The 23166-nt window shown below is 38.1% G+C and overlaps 1 protein-coding gene across 1 annotated transcript in view; it reads right to left on the reverse strand.

The window, feature by feature from the left end:
- The window catches only part of FAF1 (Fas associated factor 1), a 169608-nt gene that overhangs the window by 140595 nt on the left and 5847 nt on the right, over positions 1–23166 (reverse strand). Inside the window, exon 2 of the mRNA XM_009990349.2 lies at positions 11058–11126. Within this exon, the coding sequence (XP_009988651.2) occupies positions 11058–11126 (69 nt within the window). The remainder of the gene's footprint in view (positions 1–11057; positions 11127–23166) is intronic.

The following is a 23166-nucleotide window of genomic DNA, read 5'->3' on the forward strand; positions in this document are numbered from 1 at the left end:
AACATACTTTTTGTTCAGCCTTAAAAAAAAAAAGAATGAATGAATAAATAAATAAAACTACTCTGCTATAACATACTAGCTCTTAGCAGGTACTACAAAGAACAGGGATGAAATCTCAGGACACAAGAGACTCAAAAAGTCCTAGAAGAAGTGCCTACAGACTAAGTCCCCTTTACTGAAAAGGTGTAATAACACAAAACATCTCCTATGACAGCTTTCGCATTAGCCCAGCCGTAGTCAGCAGACTGCCTAATCATCAATCAATAATAAAAGAATAATTATGCCAGATTTTGCTTAAGAATTTGGAAATCAGAAAGTCCATTTCCAAAGTATGCAACCTACAACTTGCCTCACGGTATTTCTCCTTACACCTCTCGACAGCATATGCTATACTGCTGGTACTGCAGCAGCCCAGGTCTTCCAGGACCAGCTAAGGAGAGTTTATTAAACAAAACTAGGACCGAATTGTCAAGATATTCAACAATATTATAAGTAAATCAATTTTTAAAATACTCTACTTAAAAAGCCTGATAGATCTAGATGACTCCTGGCTTCTGTGGTAAAATCTTTCACAATTAAGGCTCACTTACAAAATAGTCACAGCATTGGCACAGATGCTGGTTCTGAAATTAAGTGTAACTACCTTCATTTTCCTCCTACTCATACATCCCCAGCATGACTTCATGACAGACTAATCACCTGTCAAACATACTTTTATAAGATGCACGCAATTTTCAGTTCAACTAGTCACAGACTAATACACTACAAACTACTTACAGATACCTCATTACCTGCCGCTTCACTACTAATATAGTCTAGAAATTTGCACTCATATTCAAGTGTCTCAGGACAAATTAATGCTAAGCAATCTTCGTAGAAACTGCCAATACAGATGTATCAGCCTCCGAAAATCAGTATTTGTAAAGGTAAAGTGGGTGGGTAATGCCTGCATATAGCTACAACAATACTATCAGGCATTACTGTGATCTCAGGTGCCACTTTTTGGTTATTCTCAGAACACAAAACTCTCCATTACAAGAAACAAGACCCCTTTTCCATGAACAGAAATCTAAGTTTATTAGTCCCATTGCATTTGATCACTATGCAAGGAAAACTTTAGTAAAGGAGCTTATTTCTAAAGTAACTAAATTCCATCTGTTATTTGGAAAGGAGAGACACAGCTTACTTTACAATGTTCACAGCAAAGTTTTAACTAAAAATCTCTTCTGCTCTCTTTCTGGCCAGACGTTAACATTTCATATGCATCATCACAGCACCATGGCCACAAAATACAGCTATAAAAATACATAAACACAATCCCTTTGTTATCCTCCAGTGAATAAGGCAGGCTTTTTCTATTAGAAAAATTAACATCAATAGTATGAAACAAAATAAACTGTTTCAGATTAACATAATCCTCTTAGCGTCTAGAAAACTATCTACTATACTGCAAGTTAAGCATTACATTTGCTAAAACTGTGAAGGGGTGACAGATTTCTTCACAGATATTGAAGAATTATTCCAGTTTAACAGGAACAAAAGAGTGTTCATCTAGAAGACACTTAGCCCAAGCAATACCAGTTTTACCCTGTGGGAAAGATCTATACCCCCTTGTTACACCTTCCTTCAATCAGCAGTGTGAGAATTAGTCCCTTCTGCTGAATCAACAAAACTGCAAAGCATACATGAAACAGCACTAAAGAAAATACATGTTTAAAGCCATGACTCTTACCTGCCTTAATAATAACAACAACTCCTTGAGAGCTATCATTTTTTTCATCCTCCCAAACGACTGCCTTCAAATTGAAGGACAAACTAATTCATGTATTTAACCCTAATTTATGGTTTCCATAAGGTTGTAAACTGCACATCCCTTGGCCTCAATCCGTTTAAAATGAACCCTAAATACAGTAAGTCACCTACTAAACAAATAATTTTACTATGTTGAATTTTTAGCAGTGTCTTGAAAATAGGAGACAAGGATGACACTGCACAGCACCAGTTTTCCACAATGAAAGCTCAAGTCTTCCCAAGCACTGAGGCTTTCAAGACTTCTGCCATGAAATAAGCACAATGTCTCAGCAGATGAGCAATTTAAAGAAATTAAAACTCTTTTCACCAAATTCCCAAAGAAACTTTCTCAGACAAGGCTTTGCCCTCATAAGGAGGCACAATAATTTGCTCAGGGGTGGGGAAGCAGAGTTTCTGTTTCTTACATTTTCACCTGCCTTAGGACAAAAAAAGAAAAAGACAGAAATAAACCAAAGAAACCAAACATCCCCTCTGAGTCTAGTACATGATTTAGCTATTATTTGTTGGGGTAAAGTGCATTTTGAGAGGTTTTTTTGTACCTGAATAGTCCCAGGCAAGATCCATGGGAATCTAACAAAGTTTTGGGATAGCAAACTACAGATCAGAAAAACTCAGCTTTCAAATCTTTCTCTACAGATGAGTCAGAAGCTAGCCCCTTCCCAGCCTCTTTCTTTACAGGGGGAACACTGTGAAATTTGAGATTCTTGAATATTTGAATATTCTTGAATATTGAATATTTGAATATTCTTGAATATTTACACAATATCAACAGCTACAGCATTGATGACAGCTTTCATGAGTTTCCTTCTAAAAATCACAAGATATGGCAATGTTAACATGATCCAAGCAGTGTTTCTCAAGGCCTTTTGGAAGAGCAAAGGGTCATCCAAACAAGAAAACAAATCCAAAGGGTCATCCAAACAAGAAAACAAATCCAAAGGGTCATCCAAACAAGAAAACAAATCCAAAGACCACCTAAGTTTTTTTGGGAAAAAAAAAAAAAATACAAGGGACCAATCTATGTAATAAAATAAGTTTTATTCAAGACAATCAAAAGTTTAGAACACACAAGTTAAACATTTGTTACTTTTATTCTCCACTTAGTACGCTTGTTTCCTTGCTTGCAAGTGTCAGAAGGCATATATGACATTTTTATTGGGTTTGGCTCCATGTTATTTTAAACTATAGTTCCTCTGTTGACCACTTTCTGATGTCTAACAGACCTCTTGCAGGCAATGGACCAAGACTGATGCAGAGACACAACAAGATCAATTGCAATCTGTGCTCTCGTCAACATCGTGTGAAATGACTGTCACCGTAGCAACATACTGAACACCTTCCCACATCACCTGAGGTATCAACTATTGCCATTATTAAAAGTCTCAGAAGAAAGCAGTTGGGATTTTGGTAGGACCATGAAGACTGAGCTACTTTGCTGCTAGCAGAGGTAATCAAACCTTGAAGCACATTCATGAAACATCTGAACATTACTGAAACATATCAACATTACTTAGGTGACAAAGCAGCATTCTTATTCCACATTTTGCAAGAACTTAATTTCCTCCACATGTATTACTGGTGGTGTTTTGGTTTGGTTTTTTTAATAGATGAATGCGTATACAGCTATGTGGAAAGTCATATCATGCTTACAACTGCCTATAGATCTGCACATTTCATACAGTCTTCAAAGTAGAAAATACATAAAAAGGAAACATCTGTTTTACCCAAGATGAAGGCATTCAAGAGTATCTAAAAACAACAAATTTAATAATCATGGGTTTTTTAAGAACTAGCTAGCCTTCTTCACTACTACTCAGCTGCATCAAATACACAGCATGCATCTGAGCTTACTCAAAGAGACAGAAATGTCACTTTGGAGGATGAAAATACAAAGAATGAGAAATCAAACAATTTTTGCAAGCAGGGATCCCTAATTTAATTAACAGAAAGTACCTTAAGGGATTTCTATAGTCCCTTGTAAAACAAAAGTTCACATACAATTTAATTGTGTCCTACTAGAAGAGCTTAATGCTGCAGTTGGACACACAAGAAACCTGCAACTCCTGTATTTCCTGAAGAACAGGCACCCTGCCCACAGGATGCTTGCACCAGTGGGATGCCCATCCACCAACATCACTTGTCATTACCTAACTCAGAGCTTCCTTTCTTCCTTAGCTCTGTTGGCAGCAGGTTTCAGAATGCTGTGCAGGCCACTCAGTCCAGTAACAGTAAGCATCAACTAACTGAGCTGACAATTACACATTCAACAGGACACCAAGATTCAGAAGAGGACACCTGTCTAAAATAAAACTTTAAAAGCTCCTTAAAAAGAATGGGATACAAACCTTTGGTTCCCACAGGCAGATGTGACTGACAGGCAGAATGTTACTAATACACAAATAAGTCCATGTTGTTAACAGTGAAAATCTCTCAGATCTAGTCCTAGTGAGAGGAGCACACCACGAGCTTCTCACTAGACCCATAGTGAGTGCTGTCAAATATGTGCAATATTCAGTATGGAACCCTCAAGTAAAGAAAACAGCAGGTCAACAACAATACAAGATAAAAGGGGCCAAAGTGATGAACATGGTCACTATAATGTGCAGTCCTGGTTCTCCAGCCACTGAAGTACAGCCTGCTTGGTATGAAACGAGAGCTGCTAAATGTATGACAATACTGTCCCACATTTAAGGAAAAGAAATGGCCCTGTGCCAAACTTAAATTAATTACCTAGTTTCTGGAGGCAGACTAATCCAAATTGATCAAAAAAACATACAAGTAGATACCACATCAAAGATTTAACAGGGCACGCCAGTTAGAAAAATACACAAAAGACATCGTTAGTGTATTAGTTTTCAAAAGCTTGTACTGAGATTTACTGCACATTATAACAAAAGAGCTAATTTAATGGTTACAAAGCAATAAAAGATACAAATAGCGGATTGTTGATAACTGTCAAGAGCCAATGGACCATTTTCTGCCTAGGAATCCCATCTAAACCGGCACCTCCAACAGAAATAAAAAAGAAAAATTGCAAATCCCTAGCTCATTTTTGTCAGTTGAATTTTTCTGAGCTGTGTTTTTTGTTGGGGTTTTTTGTTTGTTTGTTTGTTTTCTTCTTTCCTTCCAAAAGACAACATTACATAGAAGTAAATTTAAATATACAAACAAAATGGGTGCTTATATTTAAAAAAATCCTGTCTGATAGATGATTACTATTTTGTAGAGGGCTTTAAACAGTGAGATACAAAACCCCTTCAGTTCAGAATCACAGAATCATTTAATTTAGAAAAGACCTTTAAGATCATCAAGTCCAGCCGTTAAGCTAGCATTGTCAAGTCAACCACTAAACCATGTCCCTAAGCACCACATCTACACATCTTCTAAATATCTCCAGGGATGGTGATGCCCCCACTTCCCTGGGCAGTCTGTTCCAATGCTTGACAACCCCTTTGGTGAAGAAATTTTTCCTAATATCCAATCTAAACCTCCCCAGGTGCAACTTGAGGCCATTTCCTCTTGTCCCATCACTTGTTACTTGGGAGAAGAGACCGACACCACCTTGCTACGCCTTCCTTTCAGGTAGTTGTAGAGAGTGATTAAGGTCTCTCCTCAGCCTCCTTTTCTCCAGGTTAAACAACCCCAGTTCCCTCAGCCACTCCCCATAAGAGTTGTGCTCTAGACCCTTCACCAGCTTCATTGCCCTTCTTTGGACATGCTCCAGCACCTCAACGTCTTTCTTGTAGTGAGGGGCCCAAAACTGAACACAGTATTTGAGGTGCAGCCTCATCAGTGCCGAATACAGGGGGATCATCACTTCCCTAGTCCTGCTGGCCACACTATTTCTGACACAAGCCAGGACGCTCTTGGCCTTCTTGGCCACCTGGGCACACTGCTGGCTCATATTCAGCGGGCTGCTGATCAACACCCCCAGCCCCTTTTCCTCCTGGCATCTTTCCAGCCACTCTTCCCCAAGCCTGCAGCGTTGCATGGGGTTGTTGTGACCCAAGTGCAGGACCCAGCACTTGTCCTTGCTGAACACCATACAATTGGCCTCAGCCCGTCAATCCAGCCTGTCCAGTCTTCTGTGTAAGTTATCCGTTCAAAACACGAAACTGCAATTGAGAGTTGATGCTTTATAAAAATGGATGTTCAGAATATACAATTTTCTCTTTCCGAGGTATAAAAGTGCTTTTTGTCAGCTGACTCTTGGAAGTTGTGTATGACAGAAACCGCAAGTCATCACATTTCCAGGTGCACTGAAACTGCTGGTTTTACTGAAGTTATACTGTGCTTTGAGCCTCTACCAGAACACAGAATAACAAAATCAAGTATAGCAGGAAGGAACAAAGGTCATTTCGAGACTATATTCTGAAAACAAAAAACAGATTTTTTTTTTAATCATCATAATACACATGTTTACAGCAAAATGAATATGGGATAACACACACACATCCCCTCTATTTTGATGAAATTTATTTTCTTGTTAAAGTTATGTTAAGCAGTACCTACACTGCAATGTCTATTGGAAAAGAGATAAAAATAATTTTAAAAAACAGTGAATGGGAGGAACAACAGAAATGGTCATACTGAAAAAAATAGAAAATAAAGCACGGTGAATTCTCCTTTTCATTCAAAAATCATGTTCTGATTACCAGTACAGAATAAAAAGTCATGCTATAGATAAAAGATTTTTAGTATTTCATTAAATCTGCAACAGGTACAGGAGATCAAGTTTTATGCACAGATAGAAGCATTTGACACTGGGACAGCAAAGAGCTATTACCTATGTAATAACCTCATATATATAAATATGAAGGTCCATTTTGCATAGGGTCAAGAAGTACATTAATGGGTCATTTCCTTTAAATTTGTGCCATCATCAGAAACATTTCAGAAGACACGTAGTTGCCATTTTTCATACTTTTGTTTTATTGTCTTTACGCAAAGTTTAAGATACATTTATACTGTCATTCTTACCTTCAAATGTGAGAACAGAAGGTTATAGTTTAAATGGGCAAGCTACGAAACCATCAGATTTTATAACAGACAGAATTTGCTAAATGTTGCTTCCTCAGACATTAAAAGTTATTATAAATTAACAGATCTAAAGCAACAACACTCAGGAAATAACACATCAGCTATCCTGGCAGGCTTAGGAGATTTGCTGGATCCATTGACTGCAGAGCAGTTTCATAAAGATGAAGGTCTGAAGAGATCATTACATTATCTATGTTGATCTTCTGTTTCTCACAGAACATCTGTAACATTTTATCGCTCGGCCTATAATAAGCCTAGTAATTAGGCTACAGTGTTCTAATACAGAAAAAAAACTAAGCTGCTCCATATGCAGCAGATCACCACAAAGGCCAAGTCATATGCAACAGTGGGGAACCAATTATTAGAAAGATTAAACTTCATGATCCCACCGAGCAATTTATACACTGTTATTGCATATTAATTCCTCTGCAGCACTCTCATGATCAATTTGATTTTAAGCACCTGAATGAAGCCTACCAACCAAACATCTATGAAAGACAGTTTCCTGTATCACTTCAGCCTGCTACAAACATGATTTGAACACTGTAAAACATATACAACTTGGAACTAAATAAATTGGATTTAAATATTTTAAAGTCAAAGATAAAATAATGGCAGTTTACATTGTTTTAAAGTATCCCATATAGAGGAAGAAGACGTCAAGACTTCTAATTGGGAGGGAGAATATTTAAAAGTTGAAAAATAGCAATGTGATGTTTCCATTCTAAACTGAAAAGAAGAATTCAGATGAATTCCTACTAAAAAATACAAGTGGCTATTAGAAAAACTAAACCAAGAAAGGAGTTCCTTACACTTCACTCAGGTTTGGCTTTCTTTAAAGGCAAGACCAAATGTCCAAAAGATACAAAATACAATAACACTCACTTAGGTAACATGAAAGACTTTGGGGACATTTTAACCCTTGATACTAAAATCTGCTAGCAATACAAGAAAAAAAAAAAAAAGATGGAGAAAACAAGCAGCAGGAATACTGCATCAGTGCAAACAACGACATCCTCAAAAAAGCTTACATGGAAACACTGTACTTGTAGCACGGCATTAGAAACTTGTTTCATGAACTACATAACCTCCGCCGTCTTTGTGCACTCTGATGTACTTCTCTGCCAGCCTATGTCGGAAAGTACTTCACTGTTTCAGGATCCTTCTGCTTTCCAACTCACCAAGACTACCTGCTCTTGGTTGTTTTGGCTGAAGTCCCAGGGAAATAACAACACCCTTGAGCTGAGCCTCACAGAGTTCAAGAAGAAGCAGGTGCTCAAGGGAATCTTCAACTTGGGTCTCTAGCACAGCCTCTGATAGTGCACGACTTTTTTCTCCAAATGGGAAAACGGAGTTGAGATACAGAAAGCTTGAATGAAGAGCAAGAAAGCAATTTGTTCTGAGACAAGAACTTATCTGTGTTCTTGGTATTTCACTAATGCTGTCAAAGCGTCCCTGAACTTAGGTTGATCACATCCTAACAGGACTTGCTTAGCTTTCTACTTCATATTACCCAGGGTGCCTCATGGAAGCTTTCCTGATCAAATGCAGAGCTCTGATTTTACTTCCAAACTTACAGAAGTAAAGGAATCCACATTTTAAAAAAACAACTCCACTCCCCCCCAAAAAAAAACCCAACACTGAACACCTGTACAACTATATTTTACTACTACAGGTCATGTTTACCAAAAACTTGAACTTGAAAGAAGCCTTTGAAGAAGACCCACAAAATGAAGTGGTATTAGAGAAGATAGCATTTATGTTCTTCTCATTTACCTAACAGATTGGTGGTCAAAGGATGATAAAGGAAACCTTACCAATATCATCATTATTTCACTACTGTCTTCATGATTTGTGAACCAAGTCCTAGAAACCTTGTTTTCCTTACAAATCAAAGAAAATGTTTTGTTCTGCATTGAATTAAATATTAAGTATTTAGTGCCAAGTAAAAGGATTTTTTTTTATTTTTCATGTCAGCTAAAAAACTCTTAAGACCTCTTGGTTCAATGAAAACCAAGCCTTCCCTCCTTCCCAACTTCTTGGCACTGAAACAAAGGTATTAAAAAAAAAAAAACCAACAAACCACACCATACATGGACCATACACTTTTAATTTTAAAATAAAACTCACTACATTTCTCGTAAGTCATAAGTCTTTTTTTATGTTCTGTTCTGACTTTTGAAATGCTAAAATCTCTTGCCTAACACAGACATGTTTGACAGTCTCTCAAGCTAGCAACTCCTTTTCTTCTTACATTCACGTTTCTTTTGTCTTCTCTCCTCTTTCTTCACTCTTCTGCTTCTAACTCCCTGTTAGGTTAGCATGATTTGGTTTTCACCCCCTTTTTTACAACAAGGCTGCTTTTAATAAAAAGGAGCCAGTGTCCTACTAATGACAGACTCTTAGGGCATCTTTTTCATTTTCAAACTTTCAATTTTTTTTTTTGTCCCTTCCACAACTTACTACTTCCTTTTCATAGACACTCCTCTCATTCATCTTCTGTTTAGTTTCAAGAGCTACACACTCTCCTGAAGTACCTCTTACATTCTTAATCTTCTTTCCTTTCCTACTTTCCACATGCTGCTTTTTCAGCTTGCATTTTTTTAAGCTTGCATTTTTGGGTCATTACTTCTTTTCCCACTATATTCTACTTCTAGATCATTTAATCATCACTAATAAAACCAAGTATTTAAAGCTATTCTCATAGCTTTAAATAATTCACTGTCCCTTTCTGCTCGTTCTGGAGTCTCAAAAGAAAAGAAAAAAAAAAAAATCAAAAACAAACCCGCTTAGTTGTTCTTACCTTTTTTCATCACAATTCTCTCATTCAACCCCACCTGTGAGCACTTATTGTGGAGCACATACTTTGCAATTTACAAATTTGGCCCAAAGCCACATCTAATTGATTTAATGCGTTGTATTGAGAACTTCACAACCCGAGCAGAATGCACATGGCTATTCCTTGCCTTCCCATAAACGCTTTAATTTTCAAAACAGCCCACACTAAGTCACAACTGCTATGACAAAAGATGTTTTTAACTACATCACTCTGTCAACATACATTTGGGTTTTTCTGTTTGAACACACTGAGGATATACACTCCCTTTTGCTCATTGGTGTCTCATTCTTTCTTATACCATGACATTGCAAAATAAAGACTCCGTATACTTTGGCCAACCGTCATTTTAAACATTTAAAGTGTTTAGAGCACATCGCATTTGTTTACAGTAGGTAACAATATTACCTGTCATTTTAATCATTATGCCTTAAAAGAAACTGAATATTCATTCTAACAAACTCAGTTTAAAACCCCACCCTAACATTTGTGATACTTAGTTTGTAACTATTAAAACACAAAGAACACTCTAAACAATATGCTGGGAATGCAATGTGGCTGAGAGCTCAAACTGTATCCATAGTCAATTTTGGAAAATCTAATTTATTTATTATTTTAAAATAATTTTCTGATAATTTGGACTGGTCCAAAGATCACTCATTTGGAAAAGAAAAAAAAAAAAGGAGGAAATCAAAGGTATAAATCAAAGGTACTACAGTTTAAAGGAAGATCTCTTGCTTTTTAATTGAGTTTGTTCCATTTTACACTTTTAAACCTTAAGAAAATAGATTAATAGTTTCTTCATTTATCTTGATAATCCTACGCAGAGTCTTAAAATATCTAAGATTGTTCTGTTTGTTTTATTGGTTTCCTTCTATTTGTCTGCACATTGAACCTTGTTACAAACTAGACAATAGCTTTTTTTAGGATGCTGGGTTTTTTGTTTGTGTTTAACTGTGTCTGGATAACACCAAATCTAAATAAGGTATGGCCTTAATCTCTGACTCAATTCTGCATTACAGCTAACAATAGAAGAGCAACTATGCTACCCTTAATAACCCTACTTACAAAATGATGCATAGAATTAACTAAAAAAGAAACTAAACACAATATGAAACATTGATTTAAGGGAAGATACACAAATCAAAAAGGCCCAAAGACAATCAGAGTACACCAGCCATACACAACTCAGTATCACGTTAACTTGGCAACGAGGCTTTAGCAGACCTGAAACAGTCCGCGCATAACTTGCTTGCCCCAGCCATAAACGACACACCTAAATTTGAAATAAAGATTATAGTTCTCAGCAAGATGGCATATCGCTGTTACAAGAAGTTGATCTATGAAGTCATTTTCTTAGAATACTTACCACTAAATCCCAGTTATTTTGTTCAAGCAACGTTATAGCTTCATCAATATTTTCAATACCAGTACATGCCTAAAAAGAAAAAGAAGCAGTAAATAGAATTAAAAACATTGATCAAAATCAGAGTATTAATACTTACAATTTAATTAATTTCAGCAGAATGACAGCAAAGGTATAAGTCTTTCATTTCTGTTAGGAGAGGGTAATCCAGTAATGAGATTTCAGGTTTTAAACATCAAACACTTGGACATAATTCCCTGTTCCAACTCAGAATTCTTGTATAACCTTGAGCAAACCACCTAGGGAAGCAAGACAAAGTAGTTATTTGTAAAATTAGGACAATAGTGCTGTCCCATAAAGGTGTTTTGAGAATTCTACGTTCAAAATTATGAAACACACTACTTTAAAAGGGAGCACAAAAATACTCAATACTTAAAATGATGCTTGAGATGGCTGAAATATTTTGTCTAAAGCCAGAAACACAAATATAAACTCTATTGCCTCCAACATCATCTCGTACCCCTACTCACTCTGGGTGTTACATAGCACAGTGTAAGAGCAAAAGAAGACAGCAAGTATGAATTTTTGATCAAAGTGCCAGCTTACTACTGCATGTACAAATGAGCACCCCCTGTGAAACTATTTAAAATTAAGACTACATAATAAAACATTTGCAATGTTTTCCTTTCAGATATAATGCTTGCATGTTGTTCTAGCCCCATACTCTGGCTTTATCCTTCTTCAAGAAATCTAACACAAAAAGTATTGGTACCATCTCACAAAATGGTATTGTAAATTGAGCTCAATTCCAAGTACAAGAGAGCATCTCTACTCAGCAAAGACCTTGATCCAGCAGGCTACTTTCTTTTTTTGATACCCATGCCTTTTCAAATATTCAACTTCAGCAGGCAGAGCACTGCTATTCATTCTGCCACGTATTTGCTACCATTCACATTGAAGGATAACAGACATATTTCACCAGAGGCGAAAAATGGAAACAGTGAAGTTTCTTTCTGGAATTTATCTTTCATCCTAATCAAAGCTACACACTGTATTCAAGCACACAACATGAATCTAGACTTTTACAAGATCTGAAACATGATCATGTTCCTTCTGCTCCAACACACGGTTATACAAAAAGTTTATAAAAAGTTGATACAAAACTACATTTTAAAAATCCAACCTCTTAACAGTAATCAAACAGAATTAGCAGCAGCAAATAGATCAGTTTTTCTGATTCCAAAGATATATAGTCCTATATAGTCCTGTTTTATCTTTAAGCAATAAGAGAAAAAGGGGGCTAGGCACAGAAACAGACACCTTTTTTCTCCCAAGACGTAAAAAGATATCAGGTCATACATTTTCCATGCTCTGACTTTTCTCCCAATTTACAGTGAATGTAACAAATAAAAAGTAGAAAAGAAATCACAGAGAAATTCAAGGCCAATTCTCTCTTCCCAAATTCAAGAATTCCGAAGAATTCCACACTTACAAAGCATTACATGCAGTATGTCTACAGAAAATACACCAGTCTGGAGGACCATGAGGATCACAAGATGACATTTTAGAGCTTTTTTTGCCTGCAGAGGGGAGGCAGCAGTTTCTATCGATCCACAATGCTCTCATGGCCAGATTGATTCTCTCTGGAACAAGATAAAGTTTCTTCCATTGCTCGCAGCATGCTGTGTTAAAACTGAATTTCACCCACTCTGCATCTGGAGCGCTAAAAGATTTTTAAAAATACAGTTTTGCTCTTCAGAAGCATCATTTTGCCTTCTCTTCCATTACTTCTTGCAGTTACTTCTGAAGTTAAAAACGAGACAACACTTTAACACATTCCCTAGCAAAAGCGAAAGTTATATACGCTTATGCCAAGTAAGCTTGAGGAGCACAGGGCTTGAGCTTGTCTTTTCTGAAATCACAGGATGGTCCATACTACCATAAATCTGCCACCAAAATTGATGTCGACAGCTCTGCTGCAAAGTAATCTTACTTTGAGAAAGAGTTTTGCAGAAGTGACTGTCTGAGATTCTGTTTACACTTAAGTGAAATACACTTAAAAATCTGGTCATTACAGAAAAAAGGAGTTACTGCTTCTCATTTATCAGCCCTGCAAACTCTGCATGACCTTTCAAAGAACTAAGTTGTGTTCCAACCTACAATACAAATCTGACCAACAATGTTTTGTTTTCAACCCTGGGCTGTGCAGATGAGGCTGAGGAGAGGGTACCTCAAATTCAGGGCTCAAATACCAGTTTTAGTTGCTCCATCTTCCGTATCACCCCCGCAGCTCAGCTGACTTGTTGCTTACTGAACCTGCTGGTTTCCTGTGTGCAACTAAGAGTGTCCACATGCACACTCTTAGCCCCTACTAATGATAAATCAATTCAGCTCACTTAAGTATACTTTTATTTTGAGAGAAACTAAATAAAATTAGCTTACCCTTCCACCAGAGCACACAGTGAAAAGAGTTACCTCATCACAGTGGAGGTAGAGTAATTAAGCAACTAATTCACTTGCATGTCTGCATCCTTCTGAAATCATCTTGTTGGTGATTTACAACTAAAATAGATCCCCACTCGTTCCCTCATATTTAGACTCATAGAATGGTTTGGGTTGGAAAGGACCTTAAAGATCACCTAGTTCCAAACCCCTTGCCATGGGGTAACAGGAAGAGACAGGTATAAACAGTAACTAAAAATTTAAAAACCATCAGAATTCTTAATAGCCAAAGAAAGCAGTTTTGTTGAAAACCTTTGGACTGTTTCTACAGTCACTTTTAACATTTGATTTTGAGGATTTCTAAAACTACGATTTCACTTTCCAGATGGACTATTTTTGCTAGTTGTCAATAAAACAGAAAACAAACATTCCTGAATGACAACAATGAATGAAAGAGTGCTACTTAACATCCTGTTAATGTCGCAGTTGCAGAAAACTAATGTTTTTCAGAATAATATTTCAACACGAAGTAGGAGAATTGATTCAGACACCACACACTGCCATATACAAATCCCTGCCTCAAGTCATGATCCATCACTGGTCTAAACATCAGCAAGACCAAAAGAAAACAAAACAAAACCAAAAACCCACACTTAAAAAGTCTGTTTCCTTTTAACTGCATCATACCATGCAAGACGAACTCAAGAAAACCATCTGGTTTGCACCTTTTTAATATTCCCTAAGAAAGCAGGCACACAAGACAGGCAGCCATCCCTCGCTGGCAAGCGGGATGCAACGTTAAAGACTTCTGGAGCAGCAGATTAGTCCCAGAACAACCTGGACTGCTTCTGCCTTCGTTTTCCACAGGGAAAAACACACAGGAAACCAGCAGGTTCTGTAAGCAACAAAACTAACAAAGTCTGGTTCCTCACGGGTTTGCCTCCCATGCCTAATTGCAAGGGCTCATTTAAGTTTTTCCTGTGGCTGTAATATTTATGAGGGCTTCTTTTGATAGACTTTGTTCCATGTTACCTGGCTGTATTTTCATCAAATGTGAAGGAATTTAATTGGTATGAGTCCAGGGGTTCAAAAGTTCAACACTGGGAACATTTGGGTACCATAAGCCGATATGTCTCACTGTTTTAGGAAGGCAGAGTAAAAGTCACAGGCTTTACTTATTTACCATACATAAAGATCTTTTGCTCATTTTTATGTCTTTCATTCTACCTAAGCAAGAAACAAAACCACAATTGAATAGGAAAAAAAAACCCAACATGTTAAATTTGAGCAGAAACAGAAGAAAAAAAAAAAAAATCTTCAAAATACAGCAAAGCAGATGAGCTCCAAAGGCACGAAAACACACTTGTCACTAAGCAAGTAAAGTGATACTAGTTGAGGAGAATTATTTTTTTTATTAACATATTTTATTCAGCTTTTTTTCCGTGAGAGACCTACTTAATAGAAGACATTAAATATTTTAGAAGAAAATTCCTACCAGAATGCTACTAACTCTTGATGCAATCAACAACCAGCACATCCTCTAAGTCACCAAAGTGAAAGAAACAAACCACCACAGTAAAGGTAAAACCTTCAAGGCTCACTGATTTGTAAACCTTTACACATCAAAAAGATACCAAATAATTTTTTTTTTTGAAGGACAAAGGGGAAGAAAATGTAGAACAAGTTCCTTCCTCCTCCTCCTACTCTCTGCATTTCCTGTAAATCTAGGATAGCATTTTGCCCTTCACAGCAGTTCCAGCTCCAGAGACTGTGAAGTCTCTTCTGTGGTTTTTTTCAGACCACACAAGAGGAAAATGAATGTGAAGGTAAGAAAACTATTGCTGTGCACTGAATGCATAAAATCAGATTCTGAAGCTAAAGTTATTGAATGTTAAAACAATTTTCTTAGCATCCTGCTTTCCCGGGCCAGGTAAGTGTTTCCACCAGGCAGACTTAGATTTGTATATAATAAAATTTCAGAGGGCTTCTCCAAACTTTTTTCAGGTAGCTTCACAAATTAACCATCACCTTAACGATGGAGAGGTTACTCTTGGGAAGATTCGCAGCTAACCATTAGGGGTCCTATTTATCTGGCACAGAACCTTCATCAGTGTTACATAAAAGAAGTGAAGTAGCCACTGAGGAAACAATTCAGTAGGAAAAAAGTCGGAGGGCAGACAGACTTCAAGGCATTCAAGACAAACCCAGGAGGGGCTTCCAGAAAGCTATAATGCAGGATGACAGACTTGCTCTTCTAAATCCCTGGCAGGGTGGTCTGACCCCGGCAGCTGTAACAGCTGGATCTGGGTTTTGAGACCCTCTGTGACCCCCCACCTCAACAGCTCAGGCCTTAGCCTACCTCCACATCACAGGAAAGCAGCTGACTTTCCCATCTGGCAGCAGCTGCTGTTGAAAATGCTCCTCCAGCACCTGCTGCATAGATCCAGGCAGTTGTTGCACAGCGAAGCTGGAAGAGACAACTGCTGCTCCCAACACAGAGAGCCGGGCTGTTACTTCTGCAAAAGCTGGGAAAGCAACAAACAGCTGTTGCTGACTCGCATACAGAGTCAGGCTACTGTTGCCCCGACAGATAGTGGGTGGCAGTTGTTGGACAGAAGCTGGGAGCAAATGGTATTTGGCAGCAGCGCAGAGTTTCTCTCACCTGTGGCACCATTCCCCTTCTCATCAAGGCAAAATGCAGCAGTCAAAAGTATCCAGACGATCACATTCAGCCTGCCAGCCAGTAGTTGGATATGGAGGACTCAGAAGTCTGCCTCTCTCAACGTTTTTGTTGAACAATTCTGTATTTCCTTTGACTACCAACAGCAGCGATATTTCCTCCAAATAGGGACCATCTCTAAGCTAACCCAAACTAGGCTTTAGCCTAGAACATTCTGCATGACAGGTTCAGGCCCATTAAAATGAGATAGATGGCTGAGAATTGCACTGTGCACCACTATCTCCTGTAAAAGTCAGCTGGGGGAAAAAAAAAAAAAAATCTCACTTTGTGCCTAAGTAATCTCCACATGCACTCTGCAGTTAACATCCTCTGCTGCAGCCTCCTGCAGTAATTTAGAGCAGATGTAAATACAGGTACCATGCTCAGCCCACATAACCAAAAGGATAAAACTGAAGCCATAGCTCCAAGTACCCTGAACAGCAACAAACTCGGAAAACTGATCTCCAGAGTAAAGTCACACCAGTTGTCAACTACGGACTTTTTCCCTCTCGCTAATATCACATCCATCTGTCTCAGAGTAAGACTAAGCTACTGTGATCCAATCTGATGCCTAGTCCTCAGACACTGAAACATCTGATACAGACTATCCGGTGCTGGATGAAAAAGGGGAAACGAGCTTTCTGCCTTTTTTTTTTTTTTTTTTTGCATTTTGTTGCAACTGTAGCTCAGTCCATCTTTGTAACATTTATACAAAATTACAATGCTCAAAGAAACAACTACATTAAGGCACCACAAGACTCAAGAGGTGAGATGACCTAGGAAGAAAAGCTTTCACCCTTTGGGATCTCCAACAAAACCCCAGCAAGCCAGCATCAATACATCTCCATCCACTGCAATGGCACAGAGAGCACCCTTGGGTACTTTTGAAAGTATTCAATAAATTTTTATCACTGGACACAGCAATGCAACTAGACCTAACTCTATTTCATAATGATATATCAGGTTTTGAAGAGAAACCAAAAACACTGGCAAAGAACAAATATTGTTAACATCAATCCACTATCCCTTCAGCAACTTACTCTTCAAAAGACAGGAGAGATTGGGAGCATGGAAAACTCTTTTCGAGTACAGACCACTAACCTGCTCAGAAGGATGGTTGAATTCCCCAGGTCAGCAGCTTAAAAACAAAAAACCACTCACAGCTGTTCTTAATAGCATATGAGATATAGCAAAGGATATTACTTATCTCCTTGCATACTTCCCCTGCAATATAACCAGAATTTAGTTTGCTATTTAATTCACTTCTTCAGCTACAACCAGACACATCAGTTCACAGACATACTTCAGCTTCCCATCAGGTTTTGCATATCTCCAAAGACAGAGAGTCTACAGCCTCTGTGGGCAGCTTGTTCCAGTGCTTCACCGTCTTCACTGGGAATTTTTTTTTTCTTTATGTTTAATTATAATTTCCCTTGCTGCAACCTGTATCCACTGCCTCTCATCCTCGGACTTTGCAACTCCAAGACAAGTCTGATTCTATACTGTCTGCTATCACCCACTGTATAGTTGAGACAGCAGCTAGATCCGCCCTTTGCCTTCTCTTCCAGGCTACCCAAACCCAGCTCCCTTCAGCTGACCTTTCACAAAACATGCGCCAGCCTCCTCCCCACTGAGCAGCCCTCCACTGGACTTGCTCCACTTTGCCAATGGAGGGACCGATACAGGACACCATACTCCTGGTGGTAGTGGTCTGCACCAGTACCGAGTAGAGGGGTAGAATGGCTTCCCTCAGTCTCCTGGCATACTAATGCGGCCCACTATGTGGCTACTACTTCTACTAGAAGAATCCATAATTTCCCTTCTAAGCATTCCTAATAAAAATCAGGTTTCTGGATGTAGGATTTTTAAACAACCCAGCTTTCCTGTTTCTAGAGTGAAACATAGCACGTGGCTTCTTTTTCTCATCCCTTATGAGGAGAACAGCTCAGTAATCAAAGATAATAATTAAAAGTTCAGAAAGCAGCCAAGGGCAGCTCCAGATTGTATCTGCTAGAAGTCTACTCAAGCCCAGAAAGCTTTAGGACATTAATTCATCCATGACACATTACTAAGTGAGAAAATGTTCTTGAAAATTCACACATACACTGTTACAATGGTAATTACTTCAAAGCAACTGAAACAAAGCATAACACTTGTTCCCCAAAACCAGGTAAAGTTAAAACCAACACGCTCAGCCAAGCAAGTAAAGGCTTTAGTACCACAGTATCAGATTTAGAATCCATGTGTAGCTCCCCTCTGAGCTATCAAGAGATTCAGCACATTCGGACACTCACAACTGAGATTTTTTGGTACCTCTGCTCTTCTCATCCCAGAGTCCCGCCAGTCTCAGGACCACCTCCATAGTCTGCAACACCAGCTACACAGGCGCCCCTCTGTTGCACCTCCTATCATTCTAACCTTGCAACAACTCTACTAACGTAATGAGACTGTTCCTATTATGAGTCATACGTGGTTATTAAATTAACTTTTACTTCTTTCTGTTTCAGACAAACACTTTAAAAAAACATCCAGGCATATCGACTGAGACACAAACTGAAAGGTCACCTACTGCAAGAATCTAAATGAAAAGATAAGAATGCTTCTCTATTTTCACAGAACTCAGAAGACCATCTGGTAAAAATAAAGCAGATTCACCAGCTGTTCACTTAACAAAAACAAGCTAATACACTTACCAGTATCAGAAATTGCGAAAGGGTTTAGGCAAATATGCGAGGCTAAAGTTTTACCCAACGCATTTCAACTGCCACCCCCAACTATTTACAAGCTTTGCCATTCTACTATTTGAGCACCACCTTAAGCAAAACTCTGAAGGAAGCACTAGTCCCTTACTACAGGGGGAACATGGGATAAAAAAATAAAAAATGGTATTTCTGAAGGTCACAAAAGACATTTCTACCTATTAGTTACCAAGCAGACAAGAGTGAACTTTGCCCATGCTCCGAGATGACTGCAAGCCTTCTGAACAAAGCAAGCAGGGTACAAAGTCTAAACTGGTAGCATGAAGCTCTAACCACTTCTTAGCAGAACTAGCTAACTTGGCACCACGCTAACCACTTTCAAATGGTTTCCAGTTGACTTTGAACACTCTCAAGACTCTAGAGCAAATTCTGCTTCCAGAATACATGAAGGCACATCCCTAGGAAGCCCATGAGCTGAGTCAAGACATGCACTCTAGCCTCCCAAGCCTCATACTAACACTCTAGCGTTTAAGCCACATACAAAGAGCAGTACTTAAACTGAATTAAAAACCAAACCAAAACTAAAGTCAGCACCCATTAATTAGTACTCTGAACTACTAAACCCATTTGTCTTTCCTGAAGACAGCCTTTACCCAACAACTACAAAATGCTTTAGTCAGGATTATCCCAAAGTTTCTGTGCTTGTATAATACTTTAATAGGTATCTCAGTGAAGGTAAAAACCTCAAGATTTCCTGAATCTCAGTCATTTTGCTGTTACAGTATCTTATACATCATCACATAAGAAGAAAAACTGATGGAAAACAGAACTACAGGAGTCAGACACTTTTGCTTATTGGATATTTGCAGTCATCTCCTTTCTCCTTATTGCCTCAAAAGCAGTAGAACCTTAAAAACAACTAAAGAATAAATAAAACCCACTTGCTAGATAAAGCACACAAAGGAAGAGTACTAATCCATATTAAAAAATATTTTACTCAGCATTCCACAAACATTCCTATTTTTTTAGTCAAGAACAGGACCACAAGGAATGGGCCACAAAAACTATCAGAGGGCTTGAGCACTTCTCCTATAAGGAAATGTTGAGAGAGTTGGTGTTGTTCAGCCTGGAGAAGAGAAGGCTCTGGGGAGATCTTATTGCAGCTTTTCAATACTTGAAGGGGGCTTATAAGAAAGATGGGGACAAACTTTTCAGTAGGGCCTGTAGCGACTGGACAAGGGGTAATGGTTTTAAACTAAAAGAGGGTAGATTCAGACTAGATATAAGGAAAAAAAATTTATGATGAGGGTAGTGAAACACTGGAACAGGTCGCCCAGAAAGATGGTAGATGCCCCATCCCTGGAAACACTCAAGGTCAGGTTGGACAGGGCTCTCAGAAACTCACCTAGTTGAAGATGTCCCTGCTCACTGCAGGTGAGTTGGACTAGATGACCTTTAAAGACCCCTTCCAACTCGAACTATTCTATGATGCTATAACATATTCTTCAAAACCTGGAAATGGTATTCAAAATAGGAAAACAGAAAGACACTGAAATCCCAGCAAAGCACAGGTCATGCCATAACGCAGGCCAACAACAACTGAAAAAAAAAATAATTTATCTAAAGACATTAAAATTATATAAGCTTTTAAAAGCATCAGGACAAGGAAGCCTGCCAACAAGTCAGTGATATGAGGTAATGACAGGACAAGAGGTAATGGCTTTAACCTGAAAGAGGGTTGATTCGGATTAGATCTAAGAAGAAACGCTTCACTCTGAGGGTGGTGAGGCACTGGAACAGGTTGCCCAGAGAAGTTGTGGATGCCCCATCCCCGGAAGTGTTCAAGGTGAGGTTGGATGGGGCTTTCAGCAACCTGATCTAGTAGAAGGTGTCCCTGCCCATAGCACAGAGGTTGAACTAGATGATCTTTAAGGTCTTTTCCAACACAAACCATCCTATCATTCTAAGGTAAGGGCATATCATAAAAGCTAAATGAATTCTATGCGCTCATAATCACTACTGAGGAACTTAAGGACCATCCTATAACAAAATTGCTCTTCACAGAGAACTCTCTTACCCTTAAGGGTCAATAGAGACATACAGAACAAACCACCAGGACCAGATGATAGTCCCAAAAATTTTAAAGGAACATAAATATTTTTTTTTTAGAGCAGATTGCGCTTTAAATCAGCCTTAATTAAAGATTAAATCAACCTCACATTCCCACAGTGCTGATAATAGCTTTTTAGTGAATTTTATTGGGGTCCAAACCAGAAGGGGTTAAGATTTCTACAGTTCAGACAAATTTGACTTATGTACCATAGGAAATAGCAGAAAATCCGATAAAGTATATAGAATATAATTAGTATATACATGATTATATGACATACTGAGTAAAAGTGAACACAGCTGCCACCGAGCAGACTCACATATCTCAAAACTACTCAGACGTCTCTGAAGGCCATAGCCAGTTGAAGAACATAAAAGAAGTTGAAGAACTGTCAAGCTGACAGTTTATTTCAAAAGTCTTGTAACAAATCCTATCATCAAGCTCTTGAAGTGCTGAATTCCAGAAACTAGGATGAAGCAAATCCATTCAAATCCCATTTCTTTCGACTCTCTCCTAAAGACCAGCCACTGCTGCAGATGAGACATTAGGCCAGCTGGATCTTCGATCTGAGCTGATATGGCACCTTTGATATTTGCTCACACAAACAACCTGACCTTTAAAAAAAAAAAAAAAAATTACAGAGGTGACTTAGTTTCAGAGTTCTTGTCTTTACAAACTGTTTCCTGCAATAGGTAAAATATGAAACCTATATAAAATAACTCAAGGGCTAACGTACTCTGTTATAGTTTCAAAACATCTCTTAAGAACTTCAACTTTAATGAATTATATTTTGAAAGCACAACTTCTCCTGCAGAACAAAGACCTGCTCAACCAGTTAGACATAGAGGACCAGTAGATGACTACTTTGATAGACCAAACAACATGCAATGACATTAGGGCTTTGGTTTCCTCTGAGCAGTTTGTTTTTACAATTGCATATTACCCAGTCAACTCTAAAAAATAGGCTTAATTAGTAAGTATTAATCCAGACAGTAAGCATGTCATTTCCTTTCATCCAAATGATGAGGAACAAATAAATGTTAGGTACTTCCCCAGGCTTTTTATTCTAGTTCTTACCATAGTTAAAAGAAAGGACTCATCTAATGGCTGCCTCACAAATGCATGAACTTATCCACTGACTAGAAAAATACGAAATCCTATCAAAGATATGCCACATAGTTCCTTTAATAACCATGAGAACTGCCCAGAACAGAGTGGGCAATTCTACCCTTTCAGACTTCCCAGCACCAATACAATATTCTTAAGATGAGAGATTTTCAGGACCCCTTAAGGCATGTAGCAACTCACTTAAATTCTTATCCTCTCCTTTCCCACACCTCCTTCCACACAAAAATATGAACTCGGTGTGTTTACTGTAAATGATGCTTGCTTACCAAGAATATTAGCCATATCTTATTTTCAATGTGCCAAATAACTTTTACATTACCTTTCAATGAAAGCACATTCCTAGCCTCTGGGAGTACATATAATTAATAATTTCAATATTATAATTAGTATTAGTTGTCATGGCATTTGAAAAAGGATCCTACAGCTACCACCTCTCAATCTGTTTCAGTGACCTACTAACCCAAATATCTATATGAATGGGCTGATGGAAATGGTGACATGATTACTATGATGTGAAAGTCTTTTCAAGGTAATTGAACAAAAAGAACAGCATAAACCTCTTTCTAAAGATGAATTGATGCTCCAGTGGTAAATTATTCAGGTTCTTACAGTAGGGCTGTAATGCACACAAGTCATAGTATCATGTTTCTTCCCTATAAATATCAGATAGTATTTCTAATTAACTATCTGTCCTTATAGAAGAGAAATTAGATGGCTTTTCCTTGAACATCTATCAGTGGAAATATCTAAGTTATCATGCTTCTAAATAGACATGGCTCTTACTCCAACTTCTTATTTGTGACTCCGGAATCTACTTCACTTTCAGTTTAAAGGCCAGAAAGGTGACTAGTAAATCAAACTAGCTTTGTTCTGATGAACATGAGCTTTAGGATTACAGCTGAGTTTGAAAGCATCTGAAGAAATTAAACTGTTGATTCTTCAGAAACACACAAAGAACAAATCACTATAAGCAATGGTCTTGGTAGCAGAAAATGACAATCAAAATAACCAAAC

Source organism: Tauraco erythrolophus, chromosome 10 (genome assembly GCF_009769465.1).
Source record: "Tauraco erythrolophus isolate bTauEry1 chromosome 10, bTauEry1.pri, whole genome shotgun sequence".
NCBI lineage: Eukaryota > Metazoa > Chordata > Aves > Musophagiformes > Musophagidae > Tauraco > Tauraco erythrolophus.